Source organism: Amblyomma americanum, chromosome 1 (assembly GCF_052857255.1).
Source record: "Amblyomma americanum isolate KBUSLIRL-KWMA chromosome 1, ASM5285725v1, whole genome shotgun sequence".
Taxonomy (NCBI): Eukaryota; Metazoa; Arthropoda; class Arachnida; order Ixodida; family Ixodidae; genus Amblyomma; species Amblyomma americanum.
Window position 1 is genome coordinate 16,657,001 of NC_135497.1, and position 21,997 is coordinate 16,678,997.

General features: G+C 46.2%; 1 protein-coding gene across 1 annotated transcript in view; it reads left to right on the forward strand.

Moving 5' to 3' along the window:
* Positions 1–68: 68 nt before the first annotated feature.
* Positions 69–21,997, forward strand: part of LOC144110388 (uncharacterized) — a 28,856-nt gene continuing 6,927 nt past the window's right edge. Inside the window, exons 1-3 of the mRNA XM_077643243.1 lie at positions 69–108; positions 15,691–15,806; positions 17,367–17,738. Coding sequence (XP_077499369.1) covers positions 15,758–15,806; positions 17,367–17,738 — 421 coding nt within the window. The 5' untranslated portion in view covers positions 69–108; positions 15,691–15,757. The remainder of the gene's footprint in view (positions 109–15,690; positions 15,807–17,366; positions 17,739–21,997) is intronic.

A 21,997-nucleotide genomic window follows, 5' to 3' on the forward strand; every position in this document is an offset into this window, starting at 1 on the left:
GAAATCGACTCGAAGGCGCGAGACTTTCAACCGTTTCAACTTGCACGTGTGGCGGTGTCAGGGTACTTCGCTCTTTTTCGGGAGTCTGGTGGTACGTCCTGCTAAAAGGTTGGTATTCTTTTATCTTGCGTCGTGTTTGTGTATCCGATTTTGCTGGGCAATATAAGGCGCGACAACAATTGAACAAAGAGTATTGGAGTTTGAGCTAGTGAGTTCATAATTTGCTCGCAACAAGCTGCGGGATCTGTCCCGACCTTCTCATTTGGTGTTTTCAGCCCTCGTTTTTAGTTTGTTGTACTGCAGGTTTGCTTCAGGTTCTCAATGCCTTATTCTGGTGTCTTCAGCATGCTGTGAGAGTACGAAGCAGTCATATTCCTCCCACATGTGACGTAGAATATAATGGGACTAAAAAAAAAGATAGAAAAATGTGTTCCAGCCTGCTCTCATATGTGATATGAAAAAATCCATTGATTCGTTTTTTTTAGATGTTTGCCATCGTCGAGTTTCTGAACTCTAAAGAAGTTGAAGTTGTGCCGTCGTCATGGGTTGATGACGGCGTCTGTTCCTGGCCCGGCGGAAAGACTGAGCGAATTAATAAGCTCGTAAAAACCGCGGCCAAACCAGACGCAGGCTGGGCGACACACGTGGCCACAGTGAAAGGCCTTTTTTGGAAGTTTTATTATCGGAACATGCACGTTTGCTCTTTGCCTCTGTTTAATAAGTTGCGATCATGACACCGGCGGAAGCTTGTGCAATTGATTTTAGAGGTTTCGTTGCGTTTTAACGTCTCAATAAGTGACATTTGAGCCCGGATGTGGTTGTGCACATTTTGACCACTGCTATTGATCGAAATGCTGTCGCCGCGGCCGAGAATTTCACCCATAACTCCATGCAAGGTGCCAAACGCCGTTAACTTGTTGAAATGTTTCATTAAAGGATTTAACGAAGTGGTAAAAAAGATGACACGTTGGGCTTTAACTCTGCAAAGAATGGCGTGTGTATGCCATCAGCAAAGGAAATACTGACACATATCAGCTCGCAATGGAGATGGGTATGGCTGACATTAAAAACTATTAATGCAGTCCTTTTAACATTGCGAAATAGGCCATTCCCGAGCACGCTGATGGTTGTTCTGGAGGGTTGGAATGTTGATATTGATATTGGGATGGCAGACCATATAGCAATCAATGAAGACTAGTTAAATGAAACAGTGTAAGGAAGAAGCACAGCAATGTCGGCTAGTTGGTTGCACATTTGATGGGAATAACATGCTACACACGGACAAGAACCGACAACTAAAAACGACGGACACAGGACAAGTGTGCACTAACAACTAAAATCTGTTCTGGTACGAGGGCGCATGAATACATTTCATGCACATGCTCAAAACAATGAATTCATTGCCACCGGCTGTGTCACACGCTCCTTCGTTTCTTGATTAGATCTAACTCCTCACTTGATAACAACACCGAGGGTGCGCTTACGCACTCGTCTTCACCAGCCTCCCGTATCTCAAAGGCTTCTTTTTTTCCTGTCCCTTGCACGAGCTAAAATTGTAGCCTGTTAAAAGTAAGGTGAACAATTGTGATTTGCACAATGGGGGGGGGGGGGGCTTGTCCTGTGTCCGTCGTTTCAGTTGTCAGTTTTTCTCCGTGTGTAGCGCGTTATTCCCATCAAGTGAAATGAAGGTCACTATTGAATGTAAGAAAAAGGGAAGGGCCAAGTACAAAACCTTTGAGGTTGCCCGAGATTCCAAAAAAAAGAAAGGCAGGATGACCAAGAGTTGGCATGGGCCAACTGCTGTGAACTGGCTAGGATCACTTAAATCCCACTCAGAACGGTACGATGCAAGACATTATTTTATAAATGATTTTATCACATGCTTTCTCAAAGAGACTAAGGAGCAAGTGTATGTCATGAAGAACGAAAAGTTGGCTATCAAAGGAATTCTTTTCAAAAAGCGTACCGACCTGGAAGGAACAATTTAATGGGCCACAACAATTTAGCAGTGTGCGAGTATATAGTGTTTTTCACAATTAGGAACCCATGCTAGTCATAGAAATGGTGCAATGATTTGGTGCTTGTGACACTATCAGAACTCAAAAATTTACCACATTCTGCTGTACGTAGCCATGCCTCGTTAATACCCACGCTGTGATATGATGGCTTGAATTATGGACAGTTTTTCTGGGGATGAAATTTTATCAAAGCATGCATGCCTTAACATGAAAACTTGCTGTTTGAACAAATGACAGGGCCTAAATGCACAAAGCCAATTGGGACCGACATATTTTTGTCGTGTAATATGGACTGCAATGCGAACATCTGGACTGTGGTAGCCAGATACTATAACATAGCGCAAGGACTGTTAGAAGTGTTTGGCGACAAATACAGACTGAATCATATGGCTGTTGCATCCTGGAATTGCCCTCATACCACTTGCAGCATAGCGTGCAGTTTTTGTTAAACAATGAACTGCCGGGCATGCCGACTCTCTCTGCTTGCACTTTCTGACTGACGAAGCACTTCTCTTTCTGGTGTCAAAATCATTGGCACTGAAAGGCTCGGTGACTCATTTCCTGGTGCACTTTGTTCATTGCACAAATATATAATTAAGCCGCTTGCTGACTGTATAACATTTTTCTTATAATCTCACAGATGTTTACTTGCAACACTAATGTTCTTTTAAACAGAGCACACGGCAAGAAGGAAAAAACTACTTGAGTTAAAGCATGTCGGCCACGAGAATTCAGCACAGGTGCAAAGTAGGGAATCTGCAAATGCAATCCAAGCAGTAGGAAATGGGTTGAAATAAAATGCGATCTCAACCTCAACAGGTCGATGGCTGCACTGGCACTGTAGGACCGTCAGAAACGGCTCAATGTCAGCATTGCAGGGCCAACCACAGTGCAATGGCGCATAGCACATTTTGAAAAATCAAAATAAACCTTGCTAACGTGGTTTTGGCAATATCACAAATGTGGCCCTGTCCCGACCATACGACAAATGTGAACAGATGTGTGTCTACAGAAACCTATAGCTGAGCATTGTGGAAGGTGCAAACAAGCGTCTGCATTCAAGCAAACAAATTTAGAAATGCAGCAAATGCAAAGAAGGCGAAGAAATTCTAAGAAGCAATCTACATTTATGACAAATACATTCTCATAGGCCAATCATTGCCTTCATCCAGCAGGAAAATAATGTTCACTGCAGGCAGTCACACGTAAATAAACACAGTAGATGCATGTGCATTGATGACATATGCTTCTAAAGGCTCTGCGAATGTCTCACACAAGCTGGTACAGCTTACTTGGGAAGCGGTAGTCAACAACTGTTCGACACTAATAAAGTCAAGTTGTTGAGCACCTCGGCGACAGCAGTGTAGTGAAAGCCACAATAAATCGGGGATCAGGTGCTTATTCAAAGAGTAAAGTTTCTATCCCGATTGTCATGGCTCACGGAGCACTTCGAGCTCGCTGCATTTTACCAACAGCCATGGCTACCATGATAATGGGCTTAATATTGCAAGCATTTGTCTCAAATGCAACTTCACTGCACACTGCTATGGAAAAAATAAATTGTAGTCACAGCAATTTACTGAAAATGCTTTTCATTTTTAATCACCATTCACTGTTATGGAAAACTGTGTACAGTTCTGATCCAGAACGAAAGTGTTCATATTAATAAGGCACAATTGTATATGAGTTACTTGCTTTGAGAAGCTCAGGCATCTGCTGTGGTCTTTTTTAGCATCAGATAAAATGAAATCCTCATGAAAAAGAGCTACATTAGAGGGCCCATATTAGGGACTTGTGCATTGGGAAACACCGGTGAATGAGTTGTGACAATGGTTTTTGTTCGTACATAAGTGTTCCTGATCTGGTGATATGTTACAACCCAAACTTAACACTAATGCTTTGGCTCAGACCATGATCACATGCAGGGGAAGCTGGATTCATTCAATTTGTTACGCAAATATTGACTACAGATATGGGCCCGCGCACCCAGCAGGAAATAAATAGACTCACCATATGTGAGATCTGCTAAGCACACCGATGTTTTCACACAGATTTCACAGTGCCGCCGGCATACCATCGTAATCCGGCCACTCATAGTCGCAAATTGCACTTTATGGAGCACAATGCCGCAGATTGCTGACAACGCACCTGTAGTCCCGGCAGAAAACAGCCCAAGGGCTGTGCAACCGAGGTCGTTTCGCATATGCAAAACACAAATTTCAGAATGGTCTCGTCGCACTCAAGGCGGTTGTCTAAAACACAGTACATGCGAACTACGATTGATATCGGTGATGGATACGCCGCAGCACGACGACTTACGCTCGCGATCACTACAACCGCTGCAACGAATGCGACTCGCTGCAGAGCTCGAAGCTGGTAAGTTCATTTCGTCACGTCGCACTCACTCAAACTCAGTACACACGCGTGCACCCGAACCAGGATCTACCGTACAACTCTAAGTTCATTTCAGCCCTCGGAAAACAAGGCGTGCATAATAAGCTTTTCAAACGTAATTATACTTGCAGGCGATATCACTGACTGACGCAAAACCACTCGTTCCGACTGCAATCACTTTCACTACGCTGACGCTTGTCACTGCGCTGTGAAGCTTGCTGTATGCACAGGAAATTCACCCTGGGGAGCTGCTTCTCGCTGCTGTTCGTGAAGATCGTCGCGCGAATAAAGAACACTTGAAGCAATCACAAACGGCTCGAAGTAAACGCATCGCGACACCGGCACTGTTACGTCTGGCGTGCGCGCTCGGTCAACTCCGGCGCGATGCGCGCGCCCGTCGCGGTGGAAAAGGCAAACCGGGTGGGAGACGCGCGCCGGCCCGCGCCGCTCAGATGCTGCAAAACTGCCTGGGAGCGCATCGTATTCCTCCTTCGCTCGTTGCTTTGGGGATATTCTGTGGTCACAGATGAATTTCTGAGCAGGAGCCTGCAATAGCACATACTTGAACTCACCAGGGACGATGTTTTTCACGTCCGCAAACAAGTTCTACGAAGAAAAGCGACAGCAACAGTGGATGGCTCTCGTCCCGGCGGGCAGTGAGGCGGCAATCATGTCAGGATTCGCCGCATGACGTTGTTCCCAAAAGCGAAAAAGAAGGCACTCTACAAACCCCTGCATTTTTCTCACCATCTGAAAAGAATCGAGCTATTCCGCAATGTTGCCCTTGTATTTTGTGTTCTCATTTAGCCTTCCCGACAGAGCGAAAGGAACCACAGAACGCGTGTGGTGGCGCGCGCCGACGTAGCTAGGTAGTTGTTACATAACGTCCAATTAACCTGTGGTTTGGTCACGATATCAGCAAGTGTTTGTCAGTGCTATTGTTTCGTTTTGTTGATTCTAACTTTTTTTTTGGGAAGGGCCCCTCAAACACTCGGCTCCGAAAATGTGTTCATTTTCCAGTAATAATTCAGTCTTTAAATGAAACCATACGAAATGTTATAGTTACGATGATTTCCTCAATCATCATACAAATGCGAAAAAATTTTTAAAGAAAGGTGTATCTTGAAGGCAAATAAAAAAATATAAATTCCTATATTCGAAGCTGGACATTTGTAATTAAAGGGTCAACATAGTATACTGGATCAGCCATCTCCTGTGCGCATACCAGTGCTGTGTGTGGAGAGAATGATCAAAGGGCGTCTTATTGAGATTCGCTGCGGAGACCACCGCTATATACATGCGTCCTTTAAAAACTATTCTGTCATCAAGAGAAGAGGAATCCGACCCACTGGAGAGATAATTGAAGCCTTCGAAAAAAATTCTGCCTATCTACTATGTAAGTTATCTCAATTATTCTCACAGGCAGAGAGATGTCGCTTTCTATGAGCCTAGCTGGCCGACGTACGCGAATTTTCAGGCCTTCAGCTTCTCATATTTTTTCTCCGTTTCAGCTTCCCCTTCGTTCATTCCTCTTCTTCTTCCGTATCCTTTTCTTCCTTCACCACCACTTCCTTCGCAGCATTCTTTTTTTCACTCTCGCAGCTTTTGCCTAAGTGCGTCCCCACCTTTCACAACTATCCGGTTATCCCGCTTGAATGACTTGCTCGTGGCTGGCTTTGTGTCGCGTTGTACCACATGTTGGGGGTGCCACAAATCTTGTTCTGTATTTTTCTACTTCTTTCTTCACATTATTTTTTATCCCCCCCCCCCCCCCTTCAGTTTGTTGCTGTGTTTTGCTTCTTGCCATTGTGCACCCTTCTCCTTGTGTCGTCTGCTTTTTTTCTCGTGCTTTGCTACTTCGAAACAGAGGCCCAGCATAAAGCCAGGGCCCGTCCATGTCTCTCTGTGTTGTGTCTTCATGTTCCCACACTGTTTATTTATCGCTGTGTCACTCCAGCTAGGCCAAGTCGCCACCACTTCGCTGCAACAATCCCGAAAACTTTCCGACGGCCGCCCAAAAAAAAAACCAGGCGGCCGCGACTCTCCCAACGCATCTGCTCCGGCGGCCACCGGCGGCGCTGCCTGTTTGCCGAGAGTGCTGCCCCCTGGGTTCCTGCACGATGCCCATACGGCGGCAAAACAACTTGGGGGAAACTGCCGCTTGCCGCTGTTGCACAGTGAAGCTCGAAGTCGCTGTCAACACTCGTAGTAGTCACATGCGGCCAATATTATGCGTTTCTCGGCAGAGCTACCACCTATCCATGGTAAAGCTTGCTCAGCATTCCGTACTACCACCTCCTAGGCCTAGTTTTTCACTCCGCTTCGCGGGCGGCCATCTTGCTGAGGAGGCGCGACCTGGCGCCGGTGCGCTGCTACGTCACGGGACAGCAGCCAATAGCATGATGCGACCATCTGTTTCGTGCGGAAAAAAGTTTAAGTTGAACCAACTTGTGCGCACAGGCAGATTGCGGAAAAAAAGTGAACGTACAGCGCCCTTAAGCGTCCTCCAATTTTTGTTGCAGCTGTTCTGTTCGCTTGACTATGTCTGTTGCCTTGTTGCCAGACGCACTGCTGATGCGGACGGCGTTGCATGTGTTCTCTCAACAAGTTTTACTGCGTCAAACACCCGAGCGTCCGCCCCTGTTTGTTTATACTGCGTCGCAATGGGGACACCCGTTAAGAACATCACTTATTACCCCAGTCTTTCACGGACTCCCTCAGACGCCACTCCCATAATGAACTGGTCGCAAGACATCTCCAGACACGGCATAGCAGCATGCGTTCACTAATTCCCGCAGAGCTGAGACATACTCGGAAATTGTCCCTCCTGGTTCCTGCCACCTGCATTGAAAACGCTGGCGCTCGATCATGACATGTGACGATAGGGAACATATTTGCTTCAGAGTGGCGACTGTAGCTCTTCGTCTGGGGCGTCCTGGCACATTGCGTTCGTCGTCGTTGCAGGTGGCTGAATAGCTTAATTTTTTCGTGCATAATAATTGACACCATCCTAATCATCGAAGGGATAAATGAGGAGTGCACCTTTGCGCTTTGTTGGCAGCCGCGACCCTTCTTACAGCGACCTTTGGTACCAACTAATGAGAAACCAGGACCCAAGGCCGGCCCGGCTTCAGTATGAACGCCGGTGGCGGCTGCATGTTGAATTTTGGCATAACCGCGTACTGAGGCATTTCTAGAAAAACTGGAGTCTTCCTCGAAGAAAAAAAAGAAAAGTGAAAGTCACTGTTTTTTTTTATGAACGCTGACCTTCCAAGTCTACTACGCAGCGTGGAACTCTCTTGGTTCCGTTAGGCCTCGCATCTGACCATTGCCACCTTGCGCTTCCCACGCGTCGGGGAAGTGGACGCCACCGTCGTGGACTTGCGATTCATGTTACAAAAGATTATTTTTGGTTCCACACAAAACTACTATGTGCTTGGCCCTGTCCTTCTAATTGTCCCTCCATTACGCCTTGGATTAAGGCCGCTTGGCTGTATTTTCTGTCGATGTGAACGGATTGTCGGTTCAAATCTGGCGTGGTGGAACTTTTTTCATCGCAATTTGCATTTCACGTGACCTGAATGAGAAATCTCGTTTTGTTCAGAATCTCTTGAATATTATGCCGCGTTCTGAAATGAACTGCAAGCATCTCTTCATTTGATGCATACAGCGTTAATGTGAGCTGTCCGAAATCCGTTGTTAGCTCGCAGCGGCTTTCGAAGGATGGATGGATACGGCTGAACCCTTTAAATCGGGTGGTGGCTCAAGCCACCTAGCCATGACTTATGAAATGTTACTCTGGTCTTGCTTTTAGTCATGTCAATCATAAAACCTTCGCTTGGTTACTTCCACCCGCTTAAAACCTTCTTTCAATTCACTGTCCTTAAACCCAAATGCCTTGGGTAAATCAGCCCCGCTGCTTTCCACTGCAGTGTGAAGCCCTTTACAGAAAATTATCAAGTGTTCAGCCGTTTCCTCCTCCTCTTCTTTGCACGCAATGCACAGCGTGTCTATCTCGTGGTACCTGACTCTATATGTCTTAGTCCGCAAAACTCCAGTCTTGGCCTCAAACAACAAAGAGCTTCCCCTACAATTATCGTAGATATTTTCTTTGGCAATTTCCTGCTTAAAAATCCTGTATGTTCCCAGTGCCGATTTCGGCATGGCGCTCAATGGATGGAAGCCGGAGACGTCGCGGTAACCTGCCTGGGGAGTCGTTGGCCCGCAGGGGGCAAATCCCGTGTATCTAATGTTCTTAGAACTTTGCGAAGCGCGCGTCTGTTACAATCTTGCTGCAGAGAGCATTGCGAGAGATGTTACGATCGGGCGAAGAAGATCTTGGAAGGCCCAGCCTGCGCTATTCCTGGTCATTTTTCCGACGAGCTTTCGCCGAACGGTACCTCCTTGAATAACGGTGACAAATTTCAAATAAACCCATGCCCCTCTTCTCTATTCTTTCCGCAAGAAACACAGCTAGCTAGGTTCTTGTGTGATGCACACGCGCACAGTGACTTTGCGAGTAGCACAGCGGGCCTGACTGGCCGGATCTCTCCAAATGACAAGAAAATGCGTAGATGAAATGGCAACTGGAACAAGGGGAGTATCAGACATGGTCCTTGAAGGTATTGGTGAGCGCTACCAAAATACGGAAAGGGACGAACACACAGAACAAGCGCTTTCTAACAACTGTTTATTCTGTGAAGAAACATGACTATATACACATATTAACGCCAAATCATACACAGAAGAGGGAAGAGCACACGGCGCTGACAAAAGCGATACAAAGGAAAAAATGTACACTAAAATATATAATAACAGGTCAACACGTGCCTTTACAACAGCCGAAGATTACTATTCCTGAGGTAGTTTAATTCAGTTCACCCTAGCATCAACGAAGGGGAGCTGACGCATTGGTTATCTGGAGCAACATGCATAGCGAAAGCTTCGATAATTTCGCGTCCCTGTCTGTTTCTGGCCCGACCTATTACCTTGGTGTTTTTTAGCATCGGGGTGCATTTGCAGTGTGCGCAATGTGGTGCCAGTTTCCCGGATTTTGCTACTTGCTCGCATAATCTTTCGTGCTCTAGAGCTGAGCCCCTTGTTCAGGCATCTACCCGTTTGCCCTATGTAGGTTCGTTGACAGCTGAGTGGAATGCTGTAAATGACGTTTTCTTCACACTTTACATAGGTGATGTCGTGTTTGACGTTGCACCCAGGTTTCTTTTCGTGGTCTTCATTCTCGTTGACCTTTTTGCACATTCCAGTTAGCTTATTGGGAGCTGAAAAAACCACCTCAACTCCGTACTTGTTCGCTGTCTTCCTTATTCTGTGGGAGATGTTATGAATGTATGGCATCACAACGGGGCGTCCCTCATAGCTCGGTTTCTTATTCTTATCGCACCCAGTAACTTCCCTTACTAAGCATTCTGCAATGCCGCCAAGTAACTGCTCCGGATAGCCACTAGCACTCAATCGGGAAACCTGTTGAACTATGCTGTGAATAATCGAATGGGGGCATGATTTTTTTATAGCTACTTTTAGGCAAGAAGTTGCTACAGCTCGTTTAACAATTTTAGAATGACCAGAATCAAATCGCAACAGTGATTTCTCTGCCCTGGGCTTATAAGCCCAGCAAGTGTGGCTGTCGCTGCAAGTCAACAGCAGGTCTAGGAATCTAATCTGGCAGCCCTGTGGGGTTTCAGATGTGAACTCAAGGCCAGGAAAAGCACTCTTCCATTCATTACGAATACCTTTCACGTTTATGGAGTCAGGCTGTTGGGAAGACAAAGCAGGTAATCATCAACGTACCTAAAGCAAGCTAAAATATTGTGCGTATTTAGTATGCTCGATATCTTCCGATTGCCCTGTGCCAAAAAAATGTCGGATATCACAGGTGCCAAACAAGATCCAATACTTATACCTCCTTTTTGCAAAAAACATTTCGCCTTCATATTCCGCGTACAAGGAGCACAGGTAGCATTCAATCAATTCAAGAAAGCAGTTCTCAATTGAGAATGTTTAAAAAAACAAACTGCGCTTGAAAGCACAGACCCGTACGTGCGTCCTTACAAAGAAAAATGGCATGCGTCGGTGCGATGAAGGCGGTGGAAATTGTTTCTTACTGCAGTTTCAAGAATTTTAGGGAAAGAGGTTTCTTGTGGTACATCTTCGCAACTGCGTTCTTGTCTGAAGGATAGCGGCCACAGGGAAGCACTACTGCACATTATCTGCAAGAAGTTATTTAAACCGTCGCTATATGTCAAATGCATGCATGGTTTGTTAGCAACAGTTTAATTAACTCCTTGCATATAATATCTAGTAGTGCTTCCCTGTGGCCGCTATCCCTATTCTCACACGTAAGGATAGGCACACTCGCGATTTTATTCACACTAGTTGTAGAGCAAGCATGTGTCCAGTGACCTTTGAAGATGCGTCCGGTCTTTGAGCATAATATCGACGAACTTCTTGGAGCCCTGTAACACTCTTCTGAGCATCTGACGTCGGGTAAAAGAGCCCTCCCCTGTCTTGGTGGGCTGTCAAACTGTCTACAGTAGCATTTCCTTGGCTGGAATTGCAAGCTACAAACTGCAAAATGATTTGACTTTGTGCTTGGCTGCTAGTTCTTTCTTCGAATTACGTTCAGCCGTCTTTCCCGGGTCTCTAAGTCAGCAGGAATTTCATGGAACGAAATGCAGGCCTTCTTATTGTTTCGCTGACTGGACATGAAAAACGGAATGCAAAAGTAATGCATTTTCGCTCGCTACTCCCTCCAGCAACTGCTGTCATCGACGCGTCACTTGTCATACGGTAACACTAAGCACACCACACAAATAATTTAAGAAACAGCGCACCAGAAGGCATACTTTTTGCTGCAACGGCAGTCACAAGAAAATTCTGTGCTGCCTGTGTGTCGTCTGCTAGGTGGTCATCTGACAGCGCCTCCATACTGCGGACGCACGCTCTACGGTGGGCAGAAAACCCCTGACGCTTCAGGCATGTTCTTCAGGAGGCATTGGATAGAGATTGCCGCGATGGTGTGCGCGAGGTCTCGCCACCTAGCTGAAGATAAGCATGCAGTAAAGAACGTTTACTAATGTTCTTATTTTAAGAGCACGAATTCACTGAAGAGCAGCAACACCATTGACCATATCGAGCAGACGGCATACACATGGTGATGATGATATGCTGAAACACTGTATCCAATAACACGGCAAGACAACAAGAGTAAAGTTTTATACAAAAAGTTAGACTACATAAACTACCGATATGATTTCGTGAGCCCCTGTTCGTGCGTGAGGGTCGCGCGTCAGCAAAAGATCTGAAAATTTCATCCAACCGTATCCAACCTCAATTGCCTCAATCCAACATGGCGACTTCCATGGCAGCGGCCCTAGCAGCGGTTCGTTAGTGTTTCGGCGCTTCCCGGAGGATGGTAATGGTTTGCGTGGATGCTGTTTCTGCACAGAACGCTGCTGCATTCCGCGATGCAACAGTTTCTTTACAGGTGACCGTCGATAAGCGTGTTTTATTGTCTTGCATTTAGTACATTGTCTGTGGAGTGCAGCGCCTGCCTTCGGAGAATTTTCACAGGGTGCATACAGCAGTAAACGCATATAGGTATCTGTGAAGCGGTTCGAGAGGCTAATTTATTAGGGACTGAAGGAAGTGTTTTAAATAGTGAAATGTACGCGTCGTGACTAAGTGCAAAGGTGAGCATGCGTCTGTACTACGCTGAAGTGGCGTGCCGCGGTACATAACATGCAATCTTGGCGCCGCTGCTCTGTGGAGGGCACTTCGCTTGTGTTTTACAATTCGAGTACCTGTGCGGCTGCGCTTGACCGCAAGTATTTCCTCTGGAAACTGCTACTTGCTTTAAAATTTCGCAGCTTTTGCACCGCCTTCCACACCTCGCACTCTCTGGACCAGCCTGTTCACGTCTGCAAGTACATGAGGAAGGTGCGCTTACGACAAAAGGAGCCAGGATAACGTAGAATGGGCCGTTTTGTGCCATTGTTCAACTTGAAGAATTTGAATATGTGTTGAAAGAAAAGAGTTAAGGATTTGTTTCCCTGTGACAGCAAGGCGCACTTTTACCATTTGCAGAATAGATACACGTCTGAGTCAAAAAGAGCATACAGGCTTTCATTGTTGCATGAACGAAAACACAAGGAATATGGCACCAAATCTGCCATATTTAAATATAGTTGTCTTTTTCAAAAATCAAAGAAAGAGCACATCCTTAATTTTTGTTCGTTACTCGAGCGGGTCTCCAGGAGATGGAAAATTATGCGTAACACATTGCATTATTGTCATGAAGTGACATGGAAGCTCACAGCTCTCACTTTTGAAGCAAGGGAAATTTCTGCGAAGTGAAATTTTGAAAGCAGTGAATATGCCATCCGCTGCTCAAATGTTTCCTGAGCGTCAATTCTGAGGCACTTCCTGCAACCTGGGTGGACAGTCCAAATGTGAAATATTTTTGAGAATACAAATCCAGAGTTATGACATCAAAAAAAAAATGACAGAAAACGAAACCGTGCACATAAGCCTCCAGTAGAAGACAGACCTTCACATGGGTGATTTGTCCTTTCAAACAACTGGTGTAATAATTGCACCTGATTTGTATGCATGAGCACTTTCCAAATTTTGATTTTCTTCTCTTTTTCATAGCTGACAGTTAACACGTGACGTGTGACATTAACTGACAAAGATTTGTTGTATTTTATCCTGCTGCACAGGCAGGTATGCTTGAAAGTAATTCAATATGGTTTCATTTCTTTGAGTGTGCTCGCATCCATTTAGGCTACATTCAAAACTTTATTGGCATCTGCATGCCTTATGCACGCAGCTACATATTTATTCCATGAGCGCTCCCGTTACCGTTTGCAAGTCTTTCCGTTCTTTTTTTCTCCTGCAAGTTTTGAATATTATTTGCAGGTGCGGGACCACTTCTATGTTTCCTAGGCCTCCCCGGGAGATAGGTGTGAAGCCATTTCTTGTTTGAAATGTATTTTCTTTTCCCACTCCTGCGTGGGTTTAAATAACTTAACGCCTGCAGCAATGTGAAACGAGTAAAATAAATAAAACGTCAGATGCTGACAATATCTTAGTCGTGATGTCTACACCTAGGTTCTTAAGGAATGCGTGGTGTTTTACGAATCCCCCTGTACTGTTCAGGAGTTTTTCTCATGGGCTGTAGCAGAGAGCAGCTACTGTGCGCATGCGCAATTCTTGTGCACAGTGCGTACTGTTTATAGCTATTTTTCAAATGACTTGTGAGCCCTGCCACTTACACACGTGATTTTGGAGAGGAAGCTCTTTGTTCGGTCATGAATCTTGCCTATGCAAATGATGGATGTAGTGCATCATGGGTCATGCTATTTCTGATCACAGCAAAAATTTTGCATTGAATTTTTTTTGCAGTGAAAACACAGGTGAATACGGACACCTGCTTTTTGTGTTAGTGATAGATTGTACGTCATTGTGAATTATTGCAGTCCAGCTTTCTGGAAAGCCAAAGTGCAACACGAGGCATCTCTGCTTTTCACACTGTTTTGCGTCATGCATAGCACTGGCTTCAACCTTGGAGATATATTCGTGGGAAATTGAATTGGTGGTCTACCTGCACAGGTCTTGCACAAAGGCAACCTTTTTGACAGTCTCCATCTTCTCATACTGCATACATGACATCGATTTTTTTAGATACTCCCAAAGTTGTGATGAAAAACCGTATTTCTTTGGGCACAAGTTGCAGTCGCCCAACCTGAATCTTGCTGGTGGGGAGCTGCATAGACATATTTTAATTCCATCAAGTATATAGGCATCGCCATCATCAGCCTTACTACACTCATTGCAGGACAAAGAACTCTCGTCTATCTTTCCGATTAACTTTGTCCCTGTGTGCAGGCATGCCCTCTTAAACTATGCAGTGCGGAATGACGCAACATAGCATTGGTGCATTAAAGACACAAACATGCTTCTTGCTGAGGTGCCTGCAAAACCCACCTCTGACGAAGAGACTCAAACTTCAATACCCCCTTGGTAATGTTGGGATTAGCTGCTTTGAATGAATGATATGGTTCTCGCACTGAACGCATCAATAAACCTCACTTCTGTGGATGTGCATAACATCTTTTTGCTCAAACTCTGTCAACAGCAGCCGTACTTGGCTTTGGTATAGTAGCCCAGAGCTGTTTGTACATCATCTAGGCTTATATGGACCTTAATATGGGTTCATGGGCGACCATACACCGTGCTTGTCGCACCAACTTTTGAGATTTATAAATTACATACTTAATCAGATTGGGAAAGACAGCCTGGACTTTTCAAAGCTTGGGTAGTACTGGCAACAGAGTTAAAAGGGAGAGACATTGCTGAAAGAAATGCACCGAATTTTAATCCTGATTCAAGTTGGCCACTCTATCTTCCTTATTTAACAAAGACTCCTTTTCCAGTTAAAGCAGCCTATGTTTTAATAGAATGGGGTTTTCTATAGATACAGATCAGCTTAGCTTGTCCATTGATTACGAATGAACAGCTGCGTGTCATACTGCTGGAACAGTCGCGAGTAAAAAAGATTAGTGCCGTGACATCACCGGAGCGATGAAAATAGCACCGCGCGGTGAAGCGGCGCCATGCTTTGTGAACACACATAGCACTTTAGTTATCGGCGTGTTCTTAGCCCCAGCGCCGAGTGTTGCTGTATGCCACTACTGTGGCACGTCACTAATGCTAGTCTTCTTTACTCTTGGCTGTACAGTCTTAGTCGCGATTAGCGGGAACACATAAATGGCATCGCGTACCACAAGCCCGTTCCAATGGGACTGCTAGGAACTGAGATATATGTGCAATGTGCGCCTCTCATGCCCTGTTCATGTATACGCTGTTTCCTCGCAGCGCCGCTAGAATGCATTGGTAGTAAGCGAGGCTGCGTGTTAGCGTGTTCCCGCTAACCAAAATGAAGGGAGTGGAGACCTCCACACACACACTTGTCAAGGAACGCTCGAACGATGGACCAGGATGCACCGGTGCTACTTGAGAGTGCCATAGGGCTCAAAACATCGCCATATCGGGCATAAACTTTCGCATGAATCATGGCTTACTTGTCGTGCCTCTCAAAAACTGCATCGAGCCCGGCAAGTAGCGACGAATGTCACAAGCGCACAACACACCGCACCGTTCTAGCGCTCTGTAGAGAAGCGTGTAGATATGTCTTTGCCTATGAAACCGGGGTCACTTGTTTGAAATGTGTGACCCGCTCCTGTGTCCACCGTCGCAGAGCTCTGTCTGGCACGCCCTCTCCCAGCGATGGTTTGAAAAGGTGCACCCGCACCCACCGGACAGAAATGACGCGCGTGGCAAAAGTAATTTTTGGCGGATCAACTACCACAACAGGTACGCATCGCCTCAAGTGTGCCTACGGAATGCTGAGCTGCGGAGGCATAGAGCGGCGAGCTTCGGCGGCCGACGCCTCGCCTGAATGCGATAGCATCAGAAGCGTCATCGGGAAGGCAGTGTTACGGTGACTGGCTGAAGGGAAGTGACGTGTTTAGATGGGAGCATTCCCATTTGCTGGAATGAATTGACATCACCAGACGGGAGCATTCCCGCCTGCTGTAGAGAAAAAACGTCAGCAGACCGGTGGTGACGTCACATCCGCTAAAGATAGACATCAACAGCTGCTGATGCTATCGCACTGCCAACACAAAATGAAAAATAGGCGTCCCTGTGAATTTTTCTTCTTTTTTTTTGTGGCGGTTGGGCAAGGCAGTTCCGGCTAGTAAAATGCCTCATCCTATCATCGTTGCTCTCTCCTTCACTGGACTTCCGGCATACTGTGCACTCAGTGTGCGAAAGCTATGTGGAGCACCCTGATTGTAAATATATACCACGGAAAAGGGGAGAAAATTTTTACGCTTTTATTTTTTCTCGAGTCGGCACTTCATAGAGGAGAATTCGCCTCGGCCATCCTACAAGCTGCAGACCTCTTAACCGCAACAGCTTGTAAAACCCATTGACTGGCCGTGTTCTTACCCGAAAGGAAGATGGGCTCTAGCTCATTAGTCGAATTTGAAGGAATATTAGGGAGAACAAAAACACACCCCACACACGGGAGGAGACCATGACCCCCACAAACCTCCTTATCCTCCTATTCCTTCTCTTAAACTTCCAGCCACCAAGGCGGCTCAGTGGTTATGGCGCTCGGCAGCTGACCCGAAAGACGCTGGTTCAATTTCGGCCGCGGCAGTCGAATTTCTATGGAGACGAAATTCTAGAAAGCCGTGTGCTGTGCGATGTCAGTGCACGTTAAAGAACCCCAGGTGGTATAAATTTCCGGATCCCTTTATTACAGCGTCTCTCATAGCCTGAATCGCTTTGGACGTTAATCCCCATAAACGAAACCAAACCTCCTTACCTTGTTTCCGCGTCTTTTTACCCTAGTTACTATCCCCTCCGGCTGGGAGCAGGCAAAGCTCCTCTCGCCATTGCGGCGCATCACTCTTGTCTTCATTGGGTATTGCGGCCATTGCACACTGTGACGTGTTGCGCGATAGCACCCCTTGAAAGACGGAGGAGTGTGAGGACGAAAGAAGGCAAGCTATGCTTTCGGAGGGTCGGTGCTTCGACGAAACATGAAGCCAGTGACAACGAATACGAACGTCACTTCGTTCTTTTCATTTCACTTGTTGGTAACATCGAGGAATCGCTGGAATTACATATTGGAGTGGTCAAGTTCATGGCATATTAAACAGAAAATAAGAAACCCGGCAGAAAAGCGAAGCACAAATTACTGTGGCGTTTTGCAATGTTAGCTAACGTATTTTTAAAATACTGACGGTGTTCAGGACGAGTGGTTTGGGGTAGCGGCTCTAACACCTATAGATGTGCGATAGACAAAGCTTTCTGAACAGCCCTCACACCCTCCCACTTCCATCCTAACCGGTGCACTTGCAGGCCGCGCGGATGGGCCATGCCGGAGGAGGAGGAAATGCCGAGCACTGGCTTCGGGGAGTCCCCAGAGCCTACGCCGTCCGTGTGGTCGCAGCACCTGGACATGGAGCTTGGCCTGCTGCCACCCTTGCAGTCTCCTCCGCCCCAACAGCAGGCGTGCAGGTGTTGCTGTTGCCACAAACGGCGATGCAGAGGCAGCAGCCGCCTGTGGTGCGGCCTATGACGACCCTTTCACCAGCGCCAACCCTCCAGTCAAGCAGCGCGGAACCCTCCTTGATGTCTCCCCTCTACATGCTTCACATGTCGCCGCCGGCCTGGTGCACCGGCATGGACGAGATTCCTGTTGGCAGCGAGTTGGGCCCGCTTTGTGCTCAAGTACGTACTCGGCAGCATCGACGAGATTCCAATTGGCAGCCAGTTGGGCCAGCTTTGTGCTTAAGTACGTACTCGGCAGATGTAGTCAGGTGGGCAGATGACGTTAGGAAGTCTGCAGGAACAGTGTGAACCACAACAGTATCCGCCGCGGTGGCTCGGTTGCTAGGGCGCTCGGCTACTGAGCCCCATTTCCTGGGATGAAACCCTGCCACAGCAGCTGCGTTTCGATGGAGGCAATACGCAAAGGCGCTCGTGTGGTCTAAATTATTCCGGAGCCCTCCACTACGGCACTTCTCCCTTCCTTTCCTCTTTCACTCCCTCCTTCATTCCTTCCCTTACGGCGTGTTTCAGGTGTCAAATGATAAATGAGACAGATACTGCGCCATTTTTCTTTCCCCCAAAACCAATTATTATTATCATGGAGTCGAAGCCTAATGACCTCTCGAGGGTCATTTAAACATCCCGCAATATGAACACATAACAACAGTGATTATGTCACAACACAGTTCCTCATTGGTCTTCATGGACGTGGCGTCATTCCACTACCTGTACGCAGTGCTTGCGAAGAGATAAGAATTGCTGCTGGCTGAGCTCCGGTCAAACCTGGTATGTGCGCGATAGCTGACCCGAAGAATACGCAGCTTCGCTCACGGCTTGTCGCTGTCATTTTTCCGCTTCTTGACGGCGTCGTTTGGAGAGCCGTCCCTCTCGTTGTTCGGCGTCTCGGCCGCGCGCTTGGCATTCACGGCTTTTTGGGCTCGTTGTTGACTCTCCTTATACCACGCCACAACTTCGGGATCCGTCGACGTGGCTTCCCGCAGTCGCCGCTGCGGGATGTCGGTCGCAGTATACACGCCGACTTTCCGCTTCTTCGCCCATTGTTCATCTGAAGAACGAGCGTTTCGCATCCTATGCTTATGAAGGGGCCGAGCAATGACGCGCATCTGTTGCGCGCATGCGCGATGCAACGATGCGTAGTCTTTGGCGGCTGCTGCGGCGATGCCGCAACTCTGACGTCACGAGTGGCGTACCTGTTGCTCGGCGCATACACATTAACGGCTCCTGCTCGACCCTGTGCCTTGGCTTTACATGGCGTAGTCAAGCTTTTGTTTCAATATTGCTTCGAAAACTATTGCGCTGATAAGGAAAATGGTCAAGCCTGTACTCGAAGCGCTGCCCTTTGGTCGTGAGCCGGGCGCGCTACCCCTGGTCCAGTAAGAAAAATTCGTCCGAGTTGGGTCAAGGGAGACCTTGTGTCCTGAGGTATATCACGAATTTAAAAAAGATCTAGAATAAAACAAGTAAGGCTACTGCTTCACCATTCATCATCATCATCATCATCAGCCCTACTACACCCACTGCAGGGCAAAGGCCTCTCCCATGTCTCTCCAATTAACCCTATCCTTTGCCAGCTGCATCCACCCTTTGCCTGCAAACTTCTTAATCTCGTCCGCCCACCTAACCTTCTGCCGCCCCCTGCTCCGCTTACTTTCTCTTGGAATCCACTCCGTTACCCTTAAGGACCAGCGGTTATCTTGCCTTCGCATTACATGCCCTGCCCAAGCCCATTTCTTTCTCTTAATTTCAACTAGGATGTCATTAACCCGTGTTTGTTCCCTCACCCACTCTGCCCGCTTCCGATCTCTTAACGTTACACCTATCATTTTTCTTTCCATGGCTTGCTGCGTTGTCCTTAACTTAAGCTGAATTCTTTTCGTTACCCTCCACGTTTCTGCCCCGTAGGTGAGTACTGGTAAGATTATGCTGTTGTACACTTTCCTCTTGAGGGAAATTGGTAAACTGCCACTCATGATCTGCGAGAATTTGCCATATGCGCTCCACCCCATTCTTATCCTTCTAGTTATCTCCCTCTCATGATCCGGATCAGCTGTCACTACCTGCCCTAAGTAGACGTATTCCGTCACAATTTCTAGGCTCTCGCTGCCAATTGTGAACTGGTGTTCCCTTGCTAGGCTGTTGAACATTACCTTGGTTTTCTGCATGTTAATTTTTAGACCCATCGATCTGCTCTGCCTGTCTAACTCATTGATCATGATTTTTTTTTTCAAATATTTATTCCAACATTACACCATACAGATATAATGTCGAGGATGGCAGGCAAAAAGCCTCCTGGAGGCTTGACCGGTCCTGCATCCTGGTGTACACTTGGCAGAGCAGCGGTGGCAGTCAGCTCATCAGAACACAAGAAGTGAATAAAGAAAGCCCAAAACAAAACATAGAAACATTCACAAATATGTATGAAGGAGAGACAGAAGTATTAAAGAAATAATAAAGACAAAAATATATTACATTTTATGCAGTATAGGAACGCATGAAGGCTTTAAAGTTTAACGGGTTCATGCTTAGAATGTCGATACCCATTTCAATTAGGGAATTCAACAACCTTGGTAAATTATTCTCAAGCATCTGTTTGCTATAATTAGTTCACTTCCTGAGTGACTCAGCAAGGCAATGTCATCAGCAAATCGCAGATTATTTAGGTATTCTCCATTTATTCTTATTCCCAACTGTTCCCAATTCAGGCCTCGAAATACCTCCTGTAGACATGCGGTGAACAGCATTGGCGAGATCGTGTCTCCTTGCCGGACGCCCTTCCTTATTGGAATTTTATTGCTGACTTTATGGAGGACTATAGTAGCTGTGCAGTTGCTATATATATCTTCCGGTATTTTGACATAAGGCTCTTCTACCCCCTGATTACGCAATGCCTGCATGACTGCTGAGGTTTCCACTGAGTCGAATGCTTTCTCGAAATCAATGAAAGCTATATATAGAGGTTGATTATATTCTGCACATTTCTCTATCACCTGATTGATAGTGTGAATATGATCTATTGTGGAATATCCTTTACGAAAGCCTGCCTGGTCATTTGGTTGATTAAAGTCTAACGTTGCCCTCACTCTATTAGTGATTACCTTAGTAAATACTTTGTAGGCAACGGATAGTAAGCTGATCGGCCGGTAATTTTTCAAGTCCTTGGCGTCTCCCTTCTTATGAATTAAGATAATGTTTGCATTCTTCCAAGCTTCTGGTACCGTCGAGGTCATAAGGCATTGCGTATACAGGGTGGCTAGTTTTTCTAGCACGATGTCCCGTCCATCCTTCAACAGATCGGCTGTTGCCTGATCCTCCCCAGCTGCTTTTCCCTTTTTCATTGCTTCTAAGGCTTTCTTTACTTCATCTTTCGTTACTGGCGGGATGACGCATTGCTGTGCACTGCTGTCTTTCTCATTAACGCTCTGATTACATTGGCTACTGTACAGGTCTGTGTAGAACTCTTCGGCTACGTTTACTATCTTATCCATATTGCTAATGACATTGCCCTGCTTGTCTCTTAATGCATACATCTGGTTTTTACCTATGCCTAGTTTCCTCTTCACTGTTTTTAGGCTACCTCCGTTCTTTATAGCATGCTCGATTTTCTCCATATTAAACTTCCTTATGTCGGCTACCTTGCGCTTATTTATTAAGGGCACAGGGTAAGCCCTATACTTCCCATGCATTTTAGGCCATGTTGAGGTACATGTTTCTCACTAACTAATAACAGTAGCCTAATAATACATATATCATTGTTTGCCAAATTTTGTGCTCTTTTTACTGAACTAGAATATTTGAAATGTGTTGAAAATTCAATTTTTAATAAAATTTTTTCCGGTAGTACACAAATCTGGCCTTTCTTTCCGCATTTCAAAATTCATAACAGAATAACTGCTCAGTGAAATTGCTTAATTCTAGTTCAGTAGTTGGCAACACTTATGTAGATAATTGCAAAAAAAAATCAGCCGTCTGTCTTGAAAGGCATTGGAAATAATGGTACCTTTGTAAGAAAAAACACTGTTTTGAGATAATAGAGCGTAAAGAGAAAAAAGATGTGAAAAACCATTTTTTATTTGCAGAAACGCCTCCATAGTAATTGGTTTAATAGCCCCCTGCTTCGTAGTCACTGTCGCCGTCATTTTTTCGCTTTTCGGCTTGTCGTTTTGACTGTCGGGCCTCTTTTGTAAGCTGTCGTGTTGCTCGGTCCGCAAAGTACATGCGCTTATGGTCAGCTTCCCTCAGCCACTTGATGGTGTTGCTCCCTGGGTTCAATCCACATGCCTTCAAAACGTTGGCCCGTGCGATGCTACCATCATTAAATGAAAGAACAGCATCCAGTGTTGCCATCCGTAGGGTCCGAAGCCTAACAAACACATTCTTTGGCGCGCGTTCCCAAACAACATGGTTGAACGACTCATTTG